The 22,104-nt window shown below is 24.4% G+C and overlaps 2 protein-coding genes across 3 annotated transcripts; one reads left to right on the top strand and one right to left on the bottom strand.

The window, feature by feature from the left end:
- Nucleotides 1-30: 30 nt before the first annotated feature.
- Nucleotides 31-16,682, bottom strand: Su(P) (prostaglandin E synthase Su(P)). 2 transcript variants are annotated; one of them, XM_011504195.1, is made up of 6 exons: nt 16,343-16,682; nt 15,839-15,913; nt 15,426-15,763; nt 15,246-15,357; nt 14,732-15,071; nt 31-463 (listed from the first exon to the last, which is right to left on the bottom strand). In XM_011504195.1, exons 1-6 carry the CDS (start codon nt 16,643-16,645, stop codon nt 426-428), a joined length of 1,206 nt encoding a protein of 401 aa, XP_011502497.1. In that variant the 5' UTR covers nt 16,646-16,682; the 3' UTR covers nt 31-425. The 2 variants fall into 2 exon arrangements, with proteins under 2 accessions (XP_011502497.1, XP_011502498.1); XM_011504196.1 differs by lacking the exon at nt 31-463 and adding an exon at nt 6,397-6,470.
- Oseg1 (intraflagellar transport protein Oseg1) lies at nt 4,835-10,002 on the top strand. The gene is made up of 14 exons (XM_011504197.1): nt 4,835-4,967; nt 5,185-5,294; nt 5,488-5,608; nt 5,682-5,892; nt 6,050-6,123; nt 6,206-6,473; nt 6,562-6,723; nt 6,796-7,464; nt 7,539-8,346; nt 8,525-8,751; nt 8,867-9,254; nt 9,318-9,490; nt 9,570-9,731; nt 9,814-10,002. The coding sequence occupies exons 1-14, from the start codon at nt 4,915-4,917 to the stop codon at nt 9,907-9,909; spliced, it is 3,522 nt and encodes a 1,173-aa protein (XP_011502499.1). The 5' UTR covers nt 4,835-4,914; the 3' UTR covers nt 9,910-10,002.
- Nucleotides 16,683-22,104: the final 5,422 nt, after the last annotated feature.

A 22,104-nucleotide genomic window follows, 5' to 3' on the forward strand; every position in this document is an offset into this window, starting at 1 on the left:
ACTATTTTTGTACTTTAATGCCCTATTCCAGACCAAGAATACGATGTAGCGAAGATGAAAGTTCTATAAACGTTGGAGAAAAAGAGGAATAGGGGAAAGAAAGGAAATTGGGAGAAAAAGAAAGAAATATATTAGATTAACGGTCAGTCGACAATGTTGACATCATAGTAGAAATTGATATCCCTGATTTTCTGCGCATGTAATAATAAAATTTAAAGATAATTTGTTTTAGACTTTTTATCACTTCCAACATCAATAATCACTTGTATATGAAATAATCGTTTTGTTTTTTCACTAATGTGCTTGCTTTCGTTATATGGTTGCTATGCATTGGTCCGTTTGACTATATTATTTCTGATGCATACATCCTATATCATCCAAATCCAAATCGTTCCACGGCTCCTAATTGTTTCATACATGGTCAGTTAGGTTAGGTATTTAGTTCTTGTAGTCATGCGCCTATCTAAAAAATGAATGCATATTGTTTTTAAAAAAATTAAATGAATTTTTTAATTTATAAATTTGATTTGTGAATTTATAATTATTTACGTAGATGATATTGAAATATTATTTGTCAAATACTTATAAAAAGTTTGACAAATTTTGGAAAGGTGTACTATATTTACCAATATGATATTAATATATTTAAAAATTTTATAATACCTAAGGAAAGTAAGTATATAATTAATAAATAAAATTAATAATAGAATATAAAATAATTTTAATAAAAATTAATAGAAATTTTTTCTATTTATATAACGTTCTAAAATAAAAACTTTAGTGCTAATAAGTATTTTAAATATTTAAATTAAATTTAAATATTTCCATTCTAAAAAATAATTTCTTAATCATATAAAATGATAACAAACTTTGATTAAAATATAGTTTCTATAAAAAAATTTGTTTGTATTTAATGAAAAGGTTGTTTATATAAAATTTTGAAAAATTATATTTTATATAAATTTAATTTTGAAATTTTATAATTTTCCTATAACCATTATATATTTTTTGTAATATCTCAAAAATATGAATATAAATTAGTAAAGATAAAAATATCTTATATATAGACTAAAATCTTTTAAAATCAAAAAAGAAAAAATTGTGATTATAAGATTGAATAATTATGTATCTGTATATGAATTTTTAATTTAACGTGTAATAAAGTTGATATTTTTTGAAAAATTAAAATCTTTCATTTCTATTTTTATAGATTTGTATTAAAATTATACTTCTCAAAATTTTTGATTTCATTAAATAATCAATAACATAAATAATATTACTCTTTTAAACAATAATTTAATATACAAGTTATTTACCAAATTATATTAAATTTTTTGTTGCTTAAAAAGTTATATTAATGAGTAGTATTAAACTAAAAAGAAAAGAAAATATAAATAGTTATAACAAGGTAAAAGAAAGCAAAATCTTATTGAAGTAAGTTTTATATTGCTCTTATGAGATTTAAAATATTAATAAAGCGTACGATTTATAAGCTATTTGAAAAATCCACCCTATTTATCCAAACAGATATTGACTTTACTATTATTTATTAACTATTAAATGTTACTTGGTTATTTATTATTTTACTATTATAAGTTCAATTATATTATAATTTTTACACAGCTTACATAGTATACAAGTCTACATAGTTTAAACTGGAAAATAATAAATAATGTAAAGACATGTTAAAAACTATAGAAAACAATTTTTACAGAATTTCTTATATTTAGTTATTCTTTTTAATTATTGTCAGATAATTTTGGATTTGAGTTTTATATAACTATTTGAATTAATATTCAAGATTATGCATCATTCAATTTTATTCTATATAAAAATTTTAATTATTTGTTGTTTTAATTTTATATATTTATTGTAAAAACCATAATAAAACTAATCAGTGTTTGATTTATTTATATATCTGATCTTTTCTTAATTATTTGAAATGATAAATATAAATTATAAATAATGAAATAAAATAATTAATAAAAAACAAGATTTGTATTGTATTGTGAAATTTTTCACATTATATTTGAATTAAAATAATTAACATAATACAATAGGAAATTTACTTTATAAAAAGATATACTTTATTGCTGTTATCATTCATTCTTCTTTATTCAAAATACATTTGTAGTATTTATGCTCTTTTAAAAGCGATTCCAACATATATTTTGTATTAATGTTATTATAGAAGTTTTACAAATTGATTGTGTTAAATTTATATATATTTGAAATAGTATATTTTTTATAAGAAATAAAGTTTTTTATACATAAATTATTTGGTACACTTTAATTTAATAAATATATGTTTTATACACAGGTTAATTTAATAAATACTTATTTTTTTACATCAGTTTTATCATTGCAATTCTGGTGAAATTATATCTTACACTATTGCAAAATATTTTTTGCTATTAGTAATTGCACCTTATGTAATTTAGCTTTTTAAGTGAGTAGCGTATATTTTTAAACTTTACTACTGATAAATGATTTTCCATTATGTTTTTAATATGTGGTCAATATTCACTATACTAAGCAAAATTGAAGAATTTTAATTCTATTAATATTTAAATCCATTAATAACATTTGAATTATTTTCTGTAGATATATAGTGTCGTGTTTTGTACAAATTCAATCTTTTATTTTTGTAAGCTATATCTATGTTAAAGACTCTGAAGTAAAATATTCGTTTTCATCTGTACTACGTTATAACGAATAAACATAAGTAATTTTTTCATTAAAAAACTATTGTAATTGGCATTTATTTTATTTACTGGTTACATTATTTTTGTTCATAATATTGAAATCTTTGTTTTTTTTTTACAATTTACTATTAATATTATGCAACTTAATTTTTATCTATGAAAATTGTTTTTATTTTTTAATAGACTTGGATATTTGGTATGGGTATAAATCCTATATATATTAATAAATTTAATTTATATCTGTATTATTTTTAATTATTTTGCTATTATTAATATTGATTTATTGTATTAAATTTTTTATTTACAACAGATATTTAAATATTTTGTTCGATAGTTCAATTTAATTTGTCGTACGCCTTAGCGGATGCTTAGATAAGGATTTAAGTTAAAGTGGCAATTTATATTTTTTAAATTTGTAAAGGTAATGAATTTTTTTTAATTTTTATTTTTTTCTTATATATAGGTTAATACATTAATATAATATCTATATTTATTTTTAGAGATTAATTATATTATTTTAATGCATATAATCTTTTTGTAAGTTTCTTAATATTAATTTCATATTTTTAAAATATAATTATAACAATCTTTTACTTTTACAAATTGAATAAAAAGAATAATTTTGTTTGAAAAAGTAATGTACCACTATTATATATACTTGTGCTTCTATATTAGTACCTGATTAAAAACCTTATAGAACTTAATGAACCAATTTAAACTTTGGTACGTATAAATGAAATAGAGCACTTATCTAATAATTTTATTGTTAGGTACCCTGAATCTAGTGGTTTACTAGATGGAGCCGTTTCTTACCATTTCTTTGTTAGTCAATGATTCTTCATGGGCTATGTTTGATTCAAAATTCAAAAAATTCTCCATGGAATGTTTCTAACAATATTGCATATTAATTTGTATAATTTAATACATTTCATTTTATTCATTATATATTTCTTTTATAGTATTTTTATATATTATACATTTATTTTGTATAATTCTCTCAATTGACAATAATTTTAAATAATTTTTTTTATTTTTCTTTTTTTTTGTAACTAAGTTTAAATAATTAATATCAAGAACATTATCTATTTATATTATTTAAATATAATAACGACACACTTTTTTTGTAACCACATAAATTTACATTCATTAACAATATAATATATTGTTCAATTATGTCTTGTTTTTTAGTATATTTTCTGCCACTTTTAATGATATTTCATCAAACACAAAAATACAGTCGTTTTGGTGAAAATCAAAATATTTTAAAATTGTTTAAAAATAGTATAATTTTCAATAAAACATAAATAATTTATGTAAACATACATAGTAAATTCTGATGGTAAAACTAAATCAATAGCTTTTAATTTTAAGTAATTGGTAATATCAAGAAAATGTTTGTTGTTAAATTTTTTTTGGTAATTTTAAAGGTAGTTTTTGTGATAGAATTACTTGTATTTTTTAATTTAATAGGAGCATGTATAGATAAATTTTGTATAATTTTCAAAATTTATTTATAAATTATTCATCTTTTTTAAAATGAATTTTACATTATATATAATGTATAAATAATTCGATGAACACATATATAGTATATAATATAATTTTAAACTTAAGAGAGCTAGTCAAGGCGATAATATATTTATTTTTCAATTTTATTCAAATTTAGTAATTTCTATTTCCTTTATATTAGCTTATTAAATCAAATATATTTAATTTTTGTCAATTTTATTACACGTGTTATTAAAATAATATTAATCATATAATAATATTAAAAATAATAATATATATAATAAAAATAAAAATAAATGATAAAATTAAATTATTCTTAAGAAATAATATTCTTTAAAGTTACTTTACATATTCTTTATATATCCTTTATATCAATATGTATGCATATCAAATTCAAATTTATCAATTTAATTATTGATTTTTAATATGTATTAATATTAATGTTAATTATTTATAATTGTTAATGGAATTTTTGTGTTCGAAAGTACAAATTAGATCAATACATAATTTGAATATTATATTCGCCATTTTAAAAGTTATTCCTTAGTAACGTATTTTACATTAAAACAAAGTCATATTTTCAATAAGATTATTAATAGTATTAAATTATTCTTTAATAATTAGGGATTCATATTTATTTCCGCACATTAAATGAAATTACAGGAGCAAGTTTATAAACTCACGTATATATGATATCGGTATGCAAACTCGTATAACTTGGGTAGATAAGGTTCAAGATAGAATGGAGCAATGGTAAATAAAATAAATTATTTTCTTGTAATAGATATAGTTTCTTTTGTTTTTTTTTTATAATAATTTGGGGATGACTTAATTTAAAAATTTTTTTAAATAAGTGAAATCGAGCTTATAATTAATTATTTTATTAAACATTGTGATTTTATTATAAATATTGTTTTGACATTAACTATATTAAAATTGTATGTTTTTCTTTAAAAAAATCCTTTTATAGTATTTATGATATATGTTATAATCCAAGTGGAACTCAATTAATTGTTGCTGCAGGGCAACACGTTTTAGTTTATGAATGCAATGATGGTGCTTTGATTCAACTTTTAAAAGGTACATAAAATTTGTGTACTCATAATATAGATAAATTGTTGAATTATTAATTAATTAATCTTTTATTTAGTATATTGATATATATAAAACATGAAAATATATATACTTATAGTTTTTTCCATATAAGTTATTTTAATATTATTATTTAATAATTTTGATTAATTAAAAAAACAAATTTTATTTTAATTTTTAGGTCACAAAGATATTGTATATTGTGTATGTTATGCAAAAGATGGGAAAAAATTTGCTTCTGGAAGTGCAGATAAAACAGTTATAATATGGTCTTCAAAATTAGAAGGAATTTTAAAATATTCGTAAGTTTTATTAAAAATTTTGTCTCATTTTATCTAAATTAATTTATAACTATATAAATAATTTTTCTTGTAGACATAATGAAGCAATTCAATCCATGCAATTTAATCCAGTGTCATACCAATTGCTTAGTTGTTCTCTTTCTGATATTGCATTATGGTCTATAGAGCAAAAAGCTGTTCAAAAATATAAATTGGGAGGGAGAGTAAATTGTTGTTCATGGACAAAAGATGGAAAATATATGGCTTTGGGATTAGCAACTGGTTATGTTTCTATTAGAAATAACGTAAATTTAATATTTGTTAAAAATTTTTATTATATTTTCATTTAATTATAAATTATTGACATTTATCAATGTTGCATATTATGAAATTAATACAAAATATTTTAATTGTTACATTTTTATAATAATTTTTTAGTAATATATATTGATAATTTTATAGGCTGGAGAGGAACAATTACGAATTGATCGTTCAGGAGATTCACCAATTTGGTGCTTGGCTTGGAGTTCATCTAAGTATGAAATAGTACTTAGAAAAATAGTAATTAAAAGTCTTGAGTATAAATATTAATCTTTATTGTTTATTTTAAAAATTTAGTGATCCTGTGGATATTATTTGTATTGGCGAATGGAGTGGAATTTTATCATTTTACACTTTGAGTGGAAAATTAATTGGAAGAGAGCGTAATTTAGATTTCATTCCATTGAAAATTTGTTATTTTCCTAATAATCAATATATTATAGTTTCTGGAAGTAATAAACAATGCATTCTATTGTCTCATGATGGAATTCAGTTAGCTTCAATAGGAAATTCATTTTCTTCATGGACTTGGTGTTGTGCTATTCATCCAGAATCATCGCATGTTGTAAGTTATATAATAAGAGTAGAAAGTATATTATATTATATTATATTCATGATAGAAAGTATACAATTTATTATTTTAAAATTTGTAGTCAATTGGTTGTCAAGATGGTATAATAACAAATTTTGAATTGTCATGGAACATTGTTCATGGATTGTACAGAGATAGATATGCTTATAGAGAAAATATGACTGATGTTATTATTCAACATTTAATTACAAACGAAAAGGTTCGGATTAAATGTAAAGATCTTGTAAGTATTAAAATAATAAATAAATAAATTGATAAAAATGTTTACAATATAATAGATAATATTTAATTTTAGGTTAAAAAAATTACTGTGTATCGGGACAGATTAGCTGTACAATTATCTGATAGAGTAATAATATATGAACCGTTAGGAGATACTGAAGATATGCATTATCGAATTAAAGAAAAATTAACACAATCTTTAGAATGCGGCCTTCTTGTTGTTACTACCAATAATTTAATACTTTACTTAGATGAGCGACTTCAAAGTTTATCATTTTTAGGCATTATTGAAAGAGAATGGATACTTGATAGTTCAATTTGTTATGTAAAAATAGTTGGTGGTCCACCAGGTCAAGAACGTTTATTGATTGGATTAAAAAATGGACAAGTTATGGAAATTTATTTGGATAATCCATTTCCTACTCTTTTAGCTAAAGTTGATGGACCAATCAGATGTATAGATATAAGTTCTATGAAAGAAAAACTTGCAGTAGTTACTGATAATGGAATTCTTTCTGTGTTTGATATTTTTAATAATAGAAAATTGCAAGAATTTCAAGATGTAACAAGTGTTGCATTTAATACTGCTTTTGAAGATATGATGTGTTTTTCTGGACAAGATTATCTTGCCATAAAAGTAGACAATTTTAATGAATATAAACAAAAATTTTCTGGAATTATTGTTGGTCTTAATGGTTCAAAGATGTATTGTTTACATGAATCATCAATCATTACAATGGAGGTAAATAATTATGATTTCATAATCAATTATTAAAATTAATTAAAAAACATGTTTAATAAATATTTATTTTATAGATGCCATTATCATCATCCATGTATCAATATTTAGAATCAAAAATATTTGATCAAGCTTTTGCTATTGCATGTCTTGGAGTAGCAGATTCTGATTGGTTTGCTTTAGGTGTTGCAGCTCTAGATCATTTAGAATTTGATATAGCCTATGAAGCTTTTGCTAGAACTAAAAAACTAAAATATGTTGAATTGGTATTAGAAATTAAAGAAAAACTCAATTCTGGGGAATGGGGTAAAGAAGCTTGTATGGCTACAGCTGCAGCAGCCTTGGGTAGATTACAAGAGGCAGCAAAACTTTATCAAAAAGCTGGCTTAGAGCAGCAAGCTCTAAATATGTACTCTGATTTAAGAATGTTTGAAATTGCACAAGAATTTCTTACTAGTGGAAATCATCATGATCGTATTACTCTACTCAGGAGACGAGCTGAATGGGCAAAAAGTTTGGGAGAACCACGAGTTGCAGCAGAAATTTTTCTTTCTGCTGGAGATATACAAAGATCTATAAAAATAATATCAGAATATGGCTGGATTGATATGTTGATTAAAGTTGGCAGACAACTTGATAAAGCAGATAGAGAAAATCTTACAATAATTGCTAAAAGACTTAAGCATTTAGGGGCATCTCAAGGAGCTGCTGAAATTTTTAATCGTTTAGGAGACGATTTGGATGTGGCAGATGTATTAGTAGATGCACAAGCATGGCATGAAGCATTTGAGCTTGCATTAAAAAATCCAAAACTTAAGTCGAGAGTATATGGCCCTTATGCAAGATGGCTTGCAGAAACTGGACGATTTTCAGAAGCACAAAAAGGTATGCATAAATTTTATTATTCAACATAATATATATAATAAAATCAAAAGGTTTCTAGCATTTGAAGCATACTTTTTCTATATTTAAAAAATTTGACTTGTTAAATTTTTATAAAATAAAATTCATAATTTTCAATATTTTGTACAAAAACATTAATATTGATTTTCTATTACATTAGCTTTTGAAATGGCTGGACAAACAGAAGAATCAATTTTGGTTTTACGCAGATTGGCCAAAAATGCTGTATTAGAAAACAGATTTAGAGATGCATCATATTTTTACTGGCTTTTATCACAGCTTACACTTAAATTGAAAAAAAGTGCAAAAGAAATTAAAACACAATTTATGATATATTATGAGCAAGCTGACATTTACTACGCTTATCATGAAGTATATAAATATTTGGTATATAATTTTTTTGTATTTTAATATAATTAGTAGAAAATTGTTTGCAGTTGTGATTATATTTTTATTTATAAAATTTAAATAATAATTATATTTTTTATTTGGTTTCTTAAAGGAAGAACCATTTACAGCTTTAATGCCTGAAGCACTATTTAATATATCAAAATTTTTATTGACTAAAATTCAAAATATAAAATTGGAAGGTGTTTCTAAAATAACCATCATATATACATTAATAAAACAGGCAAAATTGTTAGGAGCAAATAAATTAACAATGCAGTTACTCGATTATCTACGTGGAATGAAAATATCAAAACAACTTTTAATACAAATTGAATCCTGGATAATTGCTATAAAAGCATTCCCATACAGAGATCCCGAAGAATTATTACCGCTTTGTAATAGATGTTCAACATATAATGCTTTATTACCTATAAATACTGAATGTAATAATAGTTGTACTCAGTGTGGACTCAAATTTGAGTATTCATATGTTACATTTGGTTAGTTAAATCAATAATTTTTCAAATTACATATATTTAATAACAGTATTTTATGCATTATAGAAATTTTACCACTCGTTGAATTCGAATTAGAACCAGGAATTACTGATGAAGAAGCCAAGAAACTAATTGAAGAATCTTGTCAAATCAATGATAATTCTATTGATACTGTTAATCAGTTTACTCTTCTAAAGAATCAGTCGGATTTATTTATGACTCGATTAGTACAGTATGAGGTATATTAGTAACTAAAATTAACAAAAATAATAAATTATAACAAAATATAATTATTATTTCAATTTTTAATTGTTGCAGGAGAAATTTAAAAATTCAACTGTGACAGTTGGTCGTGGTGTATTGAAAAGTATGGATGCATCTTCAGTATTAATTGTTAAATGGCCTGAACCATTTACTACTCGATATTATAGAAATCTTTTACCTGATTTACAAGTTACATGTTGTAAATCATGTTTCAAGGTAAGATATTAATTTGAAGATATTTTAATTTTAAATAATTTAAAAACATTATGTATCATGTAAATATACTATTATTTTTTAGTTATTTCATACAGATGATTATGAATTAGCATTACTTCGTTATAATCATTGCCCATTTTGTCGAATACCCAGTACTGCTGCTATTAAAAATATATAAACATATTTCGACATAATTTGGCATAATTAGGTTAACTTAAGATAATATTTTTGTAGTTGTAAAAATTAATAGTTACAAAATTGTATTTCGTAAAAAACATTATTGCAAAACCAAATTATAGAGAAATTTGTAAATTAACTCATTGTTATTTCTTTATTTTGCTGATAAGAATTCAGATCCGTATAATAATTATACAAATTTGAGTATTATGTGAATTCTATAAAAGCACTAGTTGGATTAATTTTGTTTCAATACAAATTTATTTACAAATATTAAATATATAATATAATATAATTAAATGGTTCTTCAGTATATTTCAAATATTACAATTTGTTTTTAACAGTTATGTAGTTTGTAAAGTATTCAAGAAATGACAAAAATATCTCATTGATAATAATAGTATGTTTGTAAACTAGTGAAAATTATTGATTTTTTCTTGGAATTAATTTACTGTATTTACTATATCAGTATTGCTGATTCTACCTGAGTAAAGTATGGAGATATTTTATATACTAACCACTAGTATACTACTTAAGTAAAAGTGCGTTCATTAGCTGATTATAAAATTTATATATTTATATATTATAAAAGTTTCTGAATCTGAGTTTGTGTAGGTAGTTTTTCTAGATGTGCTGTAATACATAGTGATAAGGGAGAGTGCTTTTTATTGTATATATTTACTACGCACATATTTACTATGAATTGTAAACATTATTATGTAAATACTAATTTCTAAACAAACACATGTATTTTCTAACTAATAAAATTGCGTTTCTAATTTATGAAAGAATTTAGGAAAGAATATGTTCAAAGACATAAATGGAGATTTTCATTCTATGTAATAACATTATTATTATTATATATCAAAGAAAAATTTTTGAGAAATATGAAATCAAAATTTTATTAGATTCGTTTATGAATTAATAATATATTCAAAATATTGTAATGTTATGTTAATAAATCAAATATTAAATATTTACAGTTAGTAAAACTGGTTTCTTTAATCTAAATATATGACACGATGTAAAATATTAATTTCCATATAAATTTGTAATATGACTGATTAGTCTGTTAATTTTAATAAATAAAAGTTTATAGTAAATAAAAAATAATTCTGTAAATTACTTGACAAAATATATATATTGTATTACAATCTATACAAATGATTCAACAGAATAAGTAAAGTATAGAATAAATGAACTGTGAGTCTCTATATAAGCCTTTGTATCCTCTTATATCACTTACATATCTTTATTTGTATTTGTATTTATTGGAAATTTATATTAAATTTTTAAAACAATAAATTTTCAGTTTTTTTTTATTACATATGCTTGTAGGATTTCTAATCTTAAAATTTCTGAATCTTATTTTCTTTGAATACAGTTTGAATTATTAATTTAAATGGAATTTTTAACAATAATGGTTTTACCACAATGATAAATAAAAAATACAAAATTTACTTTCTTGTATTTAACCATCCTCTATGCTTATTTTTTTAAATGGTCCAGTTTTCTATAATTTTATAATACAAAATTGGACACATGATTTTATCTTTGTTTTAAGTTGAAAATCTATTTTTACTTAATTTAATAATTTTAACCTTTCATTACATGTATATAAATCGGATTATATATATATATATATAATAATTACATTGATTGTAAAACAATTTGTGATAACTACTGAATTAGATAATTGTATTTATTTTCATAAATATAAAATATGAGAAAAAGAAATTAATGCATAAAAATTATTTCTATGAAAACATTTTTATGAATATTATGATTGCATTTTATACAGAGTAACATAAAAATTAAAGATAAAACCAAAACATTGGCCTTAACATAATCTTACATTAAACTAACCAAATACTTAGAATTTAATCATTATTTCATAGATATTAAACTTTAGAATTTTACTGATTTTATTATAACAAAGTCTCACTATGTTAATCGAGTTCATAATCGTAAAAGTTGAATTATTTTAAAGCTTTCACTGTATAATTATTACATGAAACATATAGAATTTATATATAAATATTATAATTATTTTTTTTGTGATTATAAATTTATAATCATTTTCTTCGATTTTGTTTAATTATTAGCCAATATAGAGTCGTTTTAATTTTTAATCTTAGTTGTAGGTTTGCCTTTAAATGTTATATTTAATACTTTTACCCAGAAATTTAATTTATTTTTAATAGACATCTATTTATACAATACTTATAATTGTTTTAATCATCTTTATTATTTATATACTTAATTTATGCACCTACTATGTATGAATTTACAAGAACTAGCTAGAAAGTCAGTAATATTTTTTTTTAAATTATATGGATCAATCTAACAAGTTATTGTGAAATAACTAAAGGTACTAAAAGTAATAATATAATCGATATACTAAACTTGCAAAAACTAATTGACTGAAACACATTAATATTATACATTTCATAATGTATTGTTATCTTTAAATATTTAGTTAGTCCATGTAGATATATAAATTACTATCTGTGATTCACTCAATCAATTGAATTTATTGAATTTATTTAAATTTTAGCTTAATAGCATCCTTGTTTCTTCAATTCTTATTTAGTATCTTAAAATTACTCAGAAGTTGATTTATTAATATTATACTGAAAGCTCGTTTTGCCTATTAATTGTTAGATAGAATTATTAAAAAAATTATGATAGTCAATTTTTTTATTTATTCTTAAAGATTTCTATGGAGTTCACTCTTAATTCATTTGGAACAAGCAGACCTGTTAATCTATAAGAATATACCATGAGTGGTATTTAAGACTGTATATATTTAAAGTAATATTTAATTTAATTACTACTTAAATCCGAAGTAGCCATTCATTAATGAAAATAGTTTTAAGATTATTTTTCTCTTAAGTATTTCTATCTATACCTATCTGGATTAAATTTGTCATTGACATAAAATCATAGTTACTTATTATTGAATAAAATTTGATTCTGAAGAATCGTGACCAGATTTTATTACTAGGACAAAAATTACTTGAAAGTTTCGAATAAAAGCGACAATTGTTAAAGCAACAAAGAAATTTCTCACACACACACACAAGCACACTGCTTACATACTTTCATGTAGGAAATACATACTAATGAAGTAACTCAGTAACCTTTGAGTTAAAAGCAGCAATTAATTTTAATAACCACAGAGCTCTTTTACTAGAAAAGTAATAGTAAATTTTAAATTAAATAATGCTTTCTTTACAAGAGTATCATATGTATATCATATGCTACAATTAAACATCATTCATCAGTGACTCATTGATGTAATTCGGTTAACATGCACGTTCAGAAAATTTTATTTTATTATAATGTATGTGAATCAATTTTTACTTTGTGGATTAATTTAATTTCAATTAATTATTAGTGTATAAATTAATAATAAATTGGGAATAGTTTGTTATAAAAAAAATACATAAAAATAAAATCTTTCTTTCAGATTTGTTAATACTTTACCTGCAAATTCTTTAATTTTTATAAGACTATTTTTGATTTACTAATTTTATGAAATTTGTCTTTGAAGCTTTTAATATTTTTGAAAGCTAATCAACGATTTTCCCACTGACTGGTGAACTATTTAACTAATTTTTATATTTCATTTTTATTGTAATTGTGTCATTATACTTGTGTTTAAGTTGTACTTCAATCAGTTAATCAGCTTTATTTATGATGCTTTCAATTATAAAACTTAAAATATTTGATTATAACGATAACAATTATTATAATTATTTTTCTGAATATTGATAAATTAATCATTGATTTTCAATAATAATTTATTATAATAATTAAAGTGATGATATAAAAATTTGTATAATGATATTAAATACATCATTTCTTTTAAATTTTATTAAAATGAGTAATTATTTCATTTGCTTTAGAACTGAGAGATTTTTTTTAATACTGTACTTCAGTATTAGATATTATAATAAATAAATAAATTTAAATATGGAACTTTAAACAAGCCTTATTTAAGCAATAGCAAATGTGCGCATGTGCGCGCGCATACGCATACATGCAATTATAAAATTGTAAATTTTATGAAAATATTTATGAGTACTTATTAATATTAAATATAAATTATAATGTAAGTGTAAATTCAAACTTATTTTATTTTTCTGTTAATGTTTAACTTATAATATTAGGTACACTTCAGATAATAAGTATAAGGGAAATAGCAGAGATCTATTATGATTTTAAAAATATTATATAAATAATGGTGTGTTTGATAGATAACAATAGATAATAATTTTAATTTGTGATAACACTAGTACGTATTATTAAAGTATGATTAAATATTACTTTTATAAAGTCAAATTTATAACAAATTTAAGTAATATATTTATTATTTTAAAAATATTCATATTATTTTGTACTTATTTGAGTAAAATATGACAATATAGATTTAGATTCATCAACATAAAAATTTTGCAAAACAAATTTTATACCCAAAATTAATAACTAAATCGTATAGTTAAATTATTATAGTTACAAAAGTATTGTAAACAAACATTATTTTCAGCTACAATAATAATACAAAATGTAAGATGTTATCAATAATTTTTTGGTGACAATCTTATTTTACTGATTCCTAGAATAGATTTTTCTTTAACATATATATATATATATATATATATATATATATATATATATATTACTGAGTTAATATTTTCTATTTAATATAAATTTTACAAAAATGTAGCTAATTTTTTAATTTTTTTTTTTACATATTTAAAGGTTAATAAACGAAAAATATATAGAATTATTTAATTATTTATTTAAGTAAACACTACCTGAATGAGAATCAACCTTTTCTTTTACTGCATTATACCATGTACCTAGATTTGTATTTATTAATGCATCTTTGAATGCTTGACAACCTTCAATTGAATTCAAGACTCCATATACTGTAAGATCACATAAATCTGGATTTAAGCCACCCATAAATATGCCTCCTTTGATTTTAATTTCATACAGCCAAATATTTATCTCATCATAAAATGATTCACGAACATTATCTTTTAAATTGTGTCTTTTTTTCAGTCTTTTTGAAATCAGCCACATTGCAAAGGCTCCAACATGAACCATTATTGCTTGTTCCCAAAATGGAAAGTATTCATCCCAGTGACCAACCTAAACCAAACATACAAAAACATATGTATATATACATTTATCCTGTTAATATATTAATTAATTTCATTATAATTAATTTAATAATAGCCATACATTAATAATTATTATTTAAAACCTATATAAACTGGTACAAAATGTAAATATTCTTTTTTTTGTATTTAAAACATAACTTACTTTAGAAAACCAATTAAATGTTTGGTATGCTTCTTTTAATGTTCTATAAACATTTGGTGAAAGAGTATGTATAAAAACATTATCCGTCCATTTTCTCCACTTATATTCTTCACTACAAATTAAATAAAATAAATTACCAATGTGGTAAAATTATTTCGTGAAATATTAAAAATAATTTACTTGATATGATTCAAATCTTTATCTTGAAACACAGAGTTTGGATACATAAGAAAATATTTATTAACAATTTCATGTTTAAATTGTCCTTTCTCATTGTACATTACCATTGTTGGATAAAACTTTGCAAGTTCATTAATTTTAACAGATTTGGAATTTAAATAGGATGTTAAAAGTGATACAATCATTGAACTATCTGTTAATATTTGGTATTCTCTATCAATTTTTACAAGAAGAATTGGAACTTTCCTATAATTTGACCAACTAATTTCTTGTCTGAACACAGGATCAACTTCTACAACATCGTATGATAAACCATAATAGTCCAATAAGACTCTTACCTATATATAAATTAATATAGACAAAAATTTGTATTATATTGATAATATAAAAAATTTAAATAATTTTCCATTTACTTTGCAACAAAATGGACAAGATTGATATTGAAACAATGTCAACTGTAATCCAGTATTATCAATATGAGAAAAAACCTAAAAAATTAAAATATTACTTTTTATATATAACAATTTTAATTATACAAATTTTATTAAATATATTTAATTGTTTTTATTTTAATAAATTTAAAATTCTTAAATCTATAAATTACTCAAATATTATTGATTAGAAATAGTATTGACTAGTAGAACAGAATACAAATTTTCATTTCTTTAACATTGAAATTAATTTAAATATGAATAAAAACAATACATGGAATTGAAAACAAACCATTGGTATTATAATTTTGTACTTAATAAATTCATAAATTTGGAGTTTTTAAATTTATTGTTGAAGGGTTTTTATGTATTAAAATCAAAGTACAGACAATCACAAATTAAAATCACAGTGCAAACAAGTAAATGTAGAGTAATTAAGTTGTTTCTCTATACAGAAATTATTATACGTATAAACCATTTTCATACTGTTCTGGATAGTTTAACATCTGGTTTGTGTTTTAGTAGTTTTGTTCCTACTATAGTGCCTTCTAAGGCTAATTTCTGTTTGGCACTTGCAATTTCTTTTAAAGCATAGCCTATTCCAAGTGCAAAACCAACAGCAGTACCAATTAAACTGAATTTAAAATTATTTTTAGATTTAGGTTGTTCAATGTATGTACACAAACTACGAATTGTTAACGAATTTAATATAGAACGATTAAACCGAATAAATTCATTAAAACATTTGGTTTTTCTTAAAATAATATGCAATCTATGAAACGCAGCCATTTTTAAAAATTATATAAACACAAAGAATTCACTTAAACACCCCTGCCGTCGAGCTGCTGAACTAGCAAAATTGTAAAAAATACATACAATTACCTCTTAATCGAAACATTTCCAGTAAGTTTGTAATTTAATAGCTGTAATAAAATGATTTAAGGCTATTTCTTAAAAAATTTCTGGCACAGATATCTCATGAAATTCATTCTAATTTTGTCTAATAAATTAAATTATATTATAATTTTTTTGAAGAATGAATAAATTATTAAATTCTGAACCATATCTCTAAAGGCAATACAAATTTTGGTAAATCGTATTTTAACACTTGTTACCGATTACAGTAGTTTTAAGCGGAATGCAAAGTGGGAGAGGTGTGAGCGCGCGAACATTTGTTTGTAAATATTGGCCAACGGACTCAAAGAATGCTTCTAGCCGAAAAACTCGAATATACGACTATAATTCCGAGAAGTAATAACAAATGAACCCTACAAGGCTATGCCTTATTGATGTCACGACAAATATCGGCATAGTAACAGCCACCGATGCGTTATCGACGCATCCAGTTCGTACGAGAATATTGTATACAGTATTGAATAATTGCATTGCCCCTTCCATTTGCCAGTATATCTCCACTCACCATCATAGGGAGGTTTTTAGTCTGATCTCAGACAATTTGGTCCTTCGAGCCGGATAAGTGGAAATCAGTGCATGCGTCCAATACTATACTAAGGGAAAATAATCATAATTATAACAACAGTGTAAACGGATCACTGATTACAAAAAAGAGAGTTTTCTTCACTACTGTAAGTACACTATTACTGCTCTTATTATAATAACATGTCTTCCAAGACAAAAGGGAGATCAAGGATTCAGTAGGTGCAACCACGTGCAGCTCATGGAGCACAAACTCCAACATGGATGAGATATCATCTATGGAAGACACCAGGGATGAACACATAAGATATTCGCAATGGAACTTAACTCGCTTGAAAACACCTGGCCAACGACAGGTGTCAACCACAAATACTGTACAAAGGGTGCAGTGGAAGAAGAGGCTACATGCTGTGCTACTGCAAAAGCGAATGTCAGAAAGCCGTGTCAAGAATTAGGCGAATCAATACAAACAAGCAAAATTACCAAGCCTGAAGAGAAGGCACATGCAGTAGAACCATGAGAAATGGCTCATCTACCCGACATAACTATTCCAAAATCCTTAGAAGACATGGAGGCATCAATGCAATACGATATTCCAAATGCAGGGAACTCCATGCCAGTGAACGTAGCCTTAATTCACGTCAACGACAAAACAAAAACGACATAGGAACGATCACTGGCGAGCACCACTACATACCCAAGGCTTGCGCAACTGAACTTATTTACACCAATTCAAGAAATTCATCATTAAAGAACGAAGGCCGTTACAGCGGTTCCCGACAATGTATGTAAGATACGCCGACGCTCGTTCTTACGACTACGACTACAGCGGTTCCCGCCAACACATGTAAGCAACGCCGACGCTCGTTCTTACGACTACGATTACAGCAGTTCCCGCCAACACATGTAAGCAACGCCGACGTTCGTTCTTAGGACCACGAATACAGCGGTTCCCGCCGACGTTCGTTCTTACGACCACGACTACAGCGGTTCCCGCCAAAGCATGTAAGATACGACCAGACGCTCGTTCTTACATCCTACCTCTACTCATCATTACACACCTGATAACTTTTAAGATTTATTAAAGAAAATTCATTTATGAAGTTCATAACAAATTATAGATATGTTTAATTAAAGGAAAAGTAAATGAATTTATGTAACAGAGAATTAAACAAGGATATGAAAGAAAATATTTCTAATTAAAATGAATAAAAAGTTTATATAATAAAGAAACAAATGTAATTAAATATTTAGATGTAGTATTTGTTAAAAATTTATATAAAAAATTAAATGAAAATACAAAGTAATAAATATATATCTACTGGAATAATTAAATATCTATATTAAAAATTGAATGACTAATATATGTAAAAAGAAAAGTGAATATCTTCTATTTTAATATAAATAAAATGTTAGTATAATATACAAAAATAATTATTATGTCTATCAAAACAATTAGTTGAAATATATAAAAAATAAAAACAATGAAAAGCATCAAAACCTTGATTTTTGGAAAGTAAATCATTTTTAATAAATATTCCATTTAATTTTAATAAAAATATAACAATACAAAATAATTAAATACAAAATGTTTCAATATAACAAAAACTAATATACATATATATTCAAACATATGGACTTTGTATTTATATATTTTCAATTAATATTATTAAAATTGTTTTTATTTATGTTTGTGATAATCATCTTTCTTTGATATTAGTCTTAAAATTAGCAACATTGATATTACTTGTAGCTTCACATTAAAAATTTAATTAATTAGTTATAAATTTGACATCAAATATCGTAAATCATGAATAATTAAATAGACTGATTCAGTACAGTATGACATATTTTTATGAGGACAATAAAAAATTATCAATTAAAAAAAACACTATGTTTTATTCTAATCATATTTATCTTAATATTAGAATTATAAGTTTTTAATAACAATTTCATGTTTTCATTTATCAATATTTTTTAATATTTTAGTTAACATTTTTATTTTTACAATATTAATATTTTATACAGAAACTATTAGATTAGTCATGGAATATTCTTTCTTATATTATATTAATTAAATACATTCTAAAAAAGATTATATTTTTATTGTATTAATTGTGTTGTATTTTATACTTTTTAGTAAATATTTAATTTTAAAAATACATGTGCATGATAATTATTTATAATTACTATATAATATATAATATAATATACTAATAGTATCAATACACAATAAGCATTTTGTGATTAAGCAATTTAAGTTGATTTCTTAATAAAGTATATAAGTTTGACATAATTAAATTTTTTTTGCAAATATACTATTAAAAAAAGGACTAGCTTTACACAAATACTTTTTTGCAGTTTTTATTTAATAAAATTATCAAAAGTTTTATAAGATATGTTATGGATTACAGCAGTTTTAAGCGGTATACAAAGTGGGAGATGTGAAGACACTTGTGCTTAGTTAGAAACATTTGCGCGCCGAGTCATAAACACAATTCTGTGAAATCGGAAAGCTTCACTACGCAAAGTATTCGAATATTACACTATAATTCCGACTAACAAGGCCGACGAACTCCCCAAGGCTAGACTCTGGTGACGTCACTCTAACAATCGGTATGGCAAGAGTGATCTGGTAGTTACCGGATCCGCAAGCTTGTACTAGGATATTTAAAGAACTGCGCTTGACGTTCTCGCTCTTGCTAGTACCAATCACGCATTCTCCACATCGGGCTTGCTATCCAATCTGCAATCGCCATTATGAAGCCATAGCAAGCATCAAGCAACCTAAAGAACTAATAGCGATGCCACAACTATACGGGCACCCACGCCTCCGTAAGCAAAGCACCAAGCTCGTTCCTTAATACTACTGTTACTAGTTCAATCAAGCATTCTTCACGACAGGATCGCCATTCTACAGATCGGCTCCAGCCCGTACGTAAGCTACGTCATCAAGCTCGTTCTTATGTCTTACTAATACTACAGAGATCGACTTTAGCCCGCACGTAAGCTACGTCATCACACGTTCTTACATCTTACTAATACAACGGTTCCTGTCAACTACGTAAGCAGCAACACACCACGAACGCGCACCAATACCATCGTTACATCTAATCTCACGTACACATACGCTGCAGCGCATCACGAGCATCAATCACCACTATAGATATAAGAGCGGTCCTCGCGTTTACTTAAGCACCGCACACTATCTATACCTCGTTACACCGATACGAGTAAATGTTTCACTCCGTCAAGCAGTGACGTCACACGGACATCCTCCCACAACCAGACCACTACAGCGCTCACCCTACGCCAATGGTTAAGGCGGCCCCAACTCGCTGCCCCTACCAGCACGAGTCTCCCACTACTACTACTAAACTCATAAGGAGAAGGAGAATCAAGAATATACTTACAGAATTATCGCCATTAATATTAATTGAAGCAACTCTCATCTATTCATTATCTTATACATTCAATTCGATATCCATAGATCATTGACTATTTATTATATTTATTATATTCAATAAAGGAAAGGACAAAAAACTCTAAAGGCAGTATTGATTTATTGCATTGCCCCTTCCACTTGCCAGCAGCCTCGACCCACCATCAGAAGAGGCATTTAGTCTGATCCCAGATAAGATATAAATATTGAAAATTTGTAATTAGATAAAAAGCGAATTTTTATTGTTTGTTTAACAACTACAATTGATTAAGTCCAATTATAAATGTAGTAAAATGGCATAAATAATAAAACGTGTGTATTGTGTACAAACGTTTTATATATATTTTTTAATCTTTGAAAAGTCTGAGATTACTTAGGGTAAATTGAAATAGTTATAGCTAATTGAGAAATTATACCATTTGAAAGTTAAGAAAACCTGCATGATGATTTTTCAAATAATATATATTTCATCATTTTTTATTTATTGTTTAATCATACAAAAATTTTAAAAATGTATTTAATAACTTCAGATATTATGTATCATAACATTCGTATATAGAATATACACAGTTGAAAGTAACAAAGTGAGGAGCCTTATTATTTTTAAATATGTTTATGTTTTAATAAATTAATAAATAAAATCTTATTATTTACAATAAACTTGATTGTTAAAATAATTAATATATATTATAGTATATTTAGAATTAAAATTATAAATTAGATCCACGTTCACTTAAGAGAGGATATAATGATATAATAAAATTAATTTATAATATATGTTGTAATTTCACTATAAAATTTAATAGAAAAAGAAATATCTATTTAAGAAAAATAAATAACTTTGCAACTTGTTTGCAATATAATTAATAATAGTATAAAAAGTAAATTATTTTTAACTATTCTGAAATTATAATATTTTTTAAAAAGATTAATTTTTAAAGGAGAATACTATTTATTTTAATAGATAATATTTAGATCCGGCCAGCCTGTTATTTTGCGGGAATATTTTGAGGTGTAAGATATTTGAAAACAATCGAGTGAAAAACATTTCCTAAAATCTATTGCAACCCGAAACTCGGCACGTGCGATGTTCGGCAATCTGCGCCGCACGTGTGCCTTCAATGCCACCAACAAGCATGCATTGTTGTCAAGTACGATAAATGTTGCTGCTTGCATAGGCCAAGCGAAGACGCTTGACCAAAAATCACTCCCACCACGATAAGTCTCGGAGAGGGACAAATCTTCCACTTCACGCATTGCCACCAGAGATACTCCTTCGATATTCTCATTGTCTAAGCCTAATTTCTTATGAAGTGGGAAAAGGGCGTGCACATTCATCATGCCGCCGAAAAGCGACGCGCCCTGATTG

The sequence above is a fragment of the Ceratosolen solmsi genome, unplaced genomic scaffold, assembly GCF_000503995.2.
Source record: "Ceratosolen solmsi marchali unplaced genomic scaffold, CerSol_1.0 scaffold19, whole genome shotgun sequence".
NCBI lineage: Eukaryota > Metazoa > Arthropoda > Insecta > Hymenoptera > Agaonidae > Ceratosolen > Ceratosolen solmsi.